At 54.5% G+C, this 4,393-nt stretch overlaps 1 protein-coding gene across 2 annotated transcripts in view; it reads right to left on the bottom strand.

The window, feature by feature from the left end:
• Nucleotides 1–584: 584 nt before the first annotated feature.
• STX1B (syntaxin 1B) overlaps nt 585–4,393 on the bottom strand; it is a 16,034-nt gene continuing 12,225 nt past the window's right edge. The window contains exons 6-10 of one of the 2 annotated variants that reach the window (XM_007452699.1): nt 4,017–4,125; nt 3,747–3,820; nt 1,710–1,847; nt 1,498–1,608; nt 585–1,242 (exon numbers count right to left, since the gene is read on the bottom strand). In XM_007452699.1, the coding sequence (XP_007452761.1) occupies nt 1,162–1,242; nt 1,498–1,608; nt 1,710–1,847; nt 3,747–3,820; nt 4,017–4,125 (513 nt within the window). In that variant the 3' untranslated portion in view covers nt 585–1,161. The remainder of the gene's footprint in view (nt 1,243–1,497; nt 1,609–1,709; nt 1,848–3,746; nt 3,821–4,016; nt 4,126–4,393) is intronic. The other variant, XM_007452700.1, reaches the window with a different exon arrangement.

The raw sequence follows: 4,393 nt of genomic DNA, 5'->3' as shown, positions 1-4,393 counted from the left end.
GGGGGGGGCGGGGGGGCAAATAATCTGGATAGACAAACCTGGATGGGGCACAGGTCCGTGAAGGTAAACGTGTGTGTATAATACACAGGAGGGTAGAAACACACTACGTAGAAATCGTCTACACACACACACTTGCGCAGGCGTACTCTAGATAGCGTAGAAATATAGATTTCTGTGCCCACCCAAAACAGGTGTCCAGTGCAAAATGTGGAGGGCTCTGTCTCAGGAGAAGACCTACTGACACTTCAGGCACATCCTAGACACACACACACACACACACACACACACAAACACATCCCTCACATCACCTATTGGGGGAAATGCACATGGATATACAGGCCAAGCTAGATTATTGACACGTGTATGCTTCCACTCGCCTCAACTGAACTCCACACACACACACATGTTCCCCAGGACATGTCAGTCCTGGGGTGACTAAGCCAGGAGGGTTTGCTCAACATCACGCTGGGGTGTCTGCCATGGCCTGTGTGTGTATTGTGCCTGGATCCTCTGGGAATGTTAGCGTGAGCCTCTGTACACTCACAACCTGCCCCATCTGCAGCAGACATGGGGGAGAGGGGGTGTCAGTGGAGGAGGTGCTGTTACATTGGATTTAAACACTCCAACACAAAATTCCATGTACGCAAACTGTGTCCACGGATCTGTGGCACCACACACACACACACACAGACACACACAGACACACACACCCCTATTCACAGAAGACAGAAGAGTGGGGCTTGATGGCTGCTGTGTCACACCCAGCCGCAGTCTACAGAACAACCCAGGGGAAGGGGGAAAACTCAGACAACACACAGACTCGAGGTGGGGGCAGAAAGGGCGATTTTGTGCTTCTACACACATCTACACACGCACACACACACACGCTGGGGAGTCCACACGTCTCGAGCATGTGCCGGCGGCATGCATGTTGGTGTGCACGTGTAATCACGCCTGCTGCTATCTACGTGCGGGGTCGGGGGGTGGTCCATGGCGGGGGGAGGTCCAGGGACTCCAGGGTCTGACGGGCAGTAAAGGTTGCGGGTGCTGCCCGGGTCTGTCTTGAGGGTGAGCCTGGAGCAGGGGATGGAGTGAAGGGGTGGTGGGGGTATTGCTCCCGATGTGGTGGGGAAGGGTCTGGGAGGGACAGGGGTGGGGGGCCTACAAGCCCAGCGTCCCCCCAATGGATGACGCCAAGACCACCCCCAGCACCACACAGCAAATGATGATCATGATTTTCTTCTGCAGGCAGGAAGGGCGATAGGGAGGGAGGACACAGAGAGACAGAGAGGTAAAGAGACAGACAAACCGACAGACAGATGGGGAGGAGGGTGTGTGGAAAAAGAAGAGGGGAGAGAAAACAGAAAAAGGAAGAGGTCAGAACCAGAGATAAGGCCTCTCGTGGGATTTCATCACTCACCTCAGCCCTGGCCTGAGCCCAGCCCCGCCCGCTCGGCTCCAGCCCACCTGCTCCACGGCCCGCCTGCCCCGGCTCACCCTCCGGGCCTTGCTCTGATATTTCACAGCTTTCTTGGTGTCAGACACGGCTCGCTCCACGTAGTCCACGGAATGTTCCACATTGTACTCAATGCGGTCAATCATTTCGCCCTGCAGAGGATACATGCATAGGATGGGGTGGGAGCTGGGCTGCAAGAGGGGATCCCGGGGACCCGGGTGAGGTTCCCCGAGGGCTGTGGCAGAGGCAGTACCTGGCTCTCCACAAGCATGGCCATGTCCACAAACATGTCGTGCAGCTCACGGATGCTGGTTTCCAGTTTGATGATCTCGTTGTGCCTTGTCTCGATTTCATTCAGCGCCTGCTTTGTCATCTGCGAGTCCATTTTGATCTAGGGTGAAAGGGGAGGGGCAGGGGGAGAGGGAGGAGAGCGGCAGACCACCCTTCACTCCCGGAAGAGCTTGGATTCTGCGGCCAGAGCGTGTGGGTTCGAACCTGGCTGGCGTTTACTAGCTGTAACCACGGGCAAATTGTTTAACCTCTTCAGGCCTCAGTTTCCCCACCTAGAAAATGCAGATACATCACACCTCACGAGGTTGTGTGAAGATTAAGTGAATGACTATGTGTGTATCAATTAGAATAGTATCTGGCACACAGGAAGCACTAAAGAGACATCTGTTACATTACAAGAAGGAAAACTTGCCCTGAGCCCGCCATCTCAGCCCAGGGCTGTCTCTACCACACACACCAGGGAGGCCCTGGGAAGGGAGACAGGGGTCCTGGACCCCTGTCAGGATTGGGGGCCACCATCTGGTCAAAGGCAGACAGGATCATGGAAGGGGACACAGCAGAGAGTGGAAGCAGAAAAGGAGGCCCAGATGAGAAGGCAGTGTGCCCTGGAGCCCCCATGATATGGGCCGGGGGAGAAATAATAAGGAAATGCTTTGCAGCCCTCAAGAGCCAGTGGGAGAGACTCTAACCCATAGTCAGATATATCTCCTCCCCACGGAAGCCAGACCACTCACTTTCCAAACCACTCACTGTTTAGACCACATCCAGGCACTCTTCTGCTCTAAAGCCCTCCAAGGCTCCCCACCATCCATAGGCTACACACCTTTACCTTGGCAGTCAAGGCCCCATCTCACTTTCTGTCCTCATCTCCCCAAATCCTAAGAGCCCAAATCATCCAATGGCTCTTTGGCAAGTGGTCCACTCTCTCTGTTTTTGTTCAGTCTGTCCCCTTTGTCTGGAATGTCCTTTGCCCATCTCCCCGTGTCCAAATGCTCCCTGTCTCTTAAGGCACACAACTCAATGCCACCTCCCCCAGGAAGCCTTTCCCGACCCTAGAAGTTAACTACTACCTTAGGGCCTGTCTGCATCTTGTTCAGCCCTCAGGCAAGGTACCGACCACCCTGCATCGTAATGATGGTGGGTTAACTGGCAGGGATCAGCTCTATCCCCTTAGAACCACTCACCAGGTTTCCCTCCACTCTCAGACAGACTGACAGCCTGTGCAGAGCTGTTTGGGAGGGCTCCGGGTTAACTGGCCCATTATCAATTTGCTCAAAGCTAATTTAACAAAGATCAATTCTCTAAATAGCAATTTGCTGAAAACTGCTATACGGTCACTGAACGTATCTTTAATGCTGGTCTAGAAACCTAAGCCAGAGTCATTCTGCCACCAGAAGCTGAAAGGGAGATAAAACCTGTCAGCCAGGGCGAAAGTCAAGAAAGAGAAAGAAGAACTACGGTTGGGGAAAGCCCATCTCTTTCACATATAAGATGACAAGCGCAGGGCAGTGTGCAAAACTTCAGCAAAACTAAAACTGATTTTTTAGAAAACCTTCAAAATGTAGGCAAATTAGTCACTTGGTGAAATGACCCGCGTCACTAGGGAGAAGTGCATCTCAGCACTGAAGAGTCCTGACTGCGGATTCAGATCCTTGCTCTGCCTGTAGCTGTGTGACCTCCGCAAGTCATTTAACCTTTTTGGATCAGATTACCTCATCTGTGAAACACGACTCCCTCAGATGCTTGTGGTGAGGATTAAATGAGTTTAGTAGGTAAATGTAAATACGTTCAGTGCTTAGAATGGTGCCTGGCACCTTACGGTTTGCCATTTTTATGAGGGTACTTCCTGCTCTGCCCCCATGGAATTCCCCAGTTCCAGGTTCAGACTTCCCGATGCTTGTTATTTCACGGCGGACTTAGGACCTTGAGTTCAGCCTACGCTTGGGAAGGAAAGGCGAATGCTTTCCAAAAACAGACCCCACCCCCACGCGGGGCTCACATCGTCAGTGAAGATGGCCAACTTCCCACTCTCCAGCATGTCTTCCAGTTCTTCGTTGGTCGTTGTCCTTCCAGCTGTGGGGAGAAACGACTCGCTGCTCGCTCAGCGACTGGGCCAGCCTGGACACCTAAGGTGGTGGGATGTGGCAGGGGCCCGGGAGCCCACCCTCCCATCCGGCCTCAGGCCACGAGTCCCCTCCACGGAGGGGAAGGGCCTGGAAGGAGTATGGGACAGGTCTGGGGAGTCTGCGGGGGGAGATGTCACACGCACTGATCTCCAGCTGCCTCTGGATCCGGTCCTTGCAGCGGTCGCGGTACTTGGACTGGGTCGCGTTATATTCAGTCATTACCTCCACGAACTTCCGGGAGAGTGTGGAGTGCTGCGGTGTGGGGTACAGACACATCAGGAGGCAGGGAGCAGAGACCGTGGAGGGATGGAGTGGGCGGGAGGGGCTGAGTTAACCTACGGCCCCTTCTTCAGCTCATGCCACGATCCCAAGCCCTCGCAAGTGTGCAGTCCCATACCTCAGCACCCCCATCCTACGCCCAAGCCAGCCAAGGCCGGGCTAGGGCACTGAGATGTAGCCGGGTTCCGACCTCCGCTGTAGTCCCGCCCCCAGCCCCGCCCCTGCCCAGGCTCCCCCCCCC

The sequence above is a fragment of the Lipotes vexillifer genome, unplaced genomic scaffold (assembly GCF_000442215.2).
Source record: "Lipotes vexillifer unplaced genomic scaffold, Lipotes_vexillifer_v1.1 scaffold426, whole genome shotgun sequence".
Taxonomy (NCBI): domain Eukaryota; kingdom Metazoa; phylum Chordata; class Mammalia; order Artiodactyla; family Lipotidae; genus Lipotes; species Lipotes vexillifer.
The sequence above is the reverse complement of the archived record's forward strand: the minus strand, read 5'-3'. Positions and strand labels throughout refer to the sequence as shown.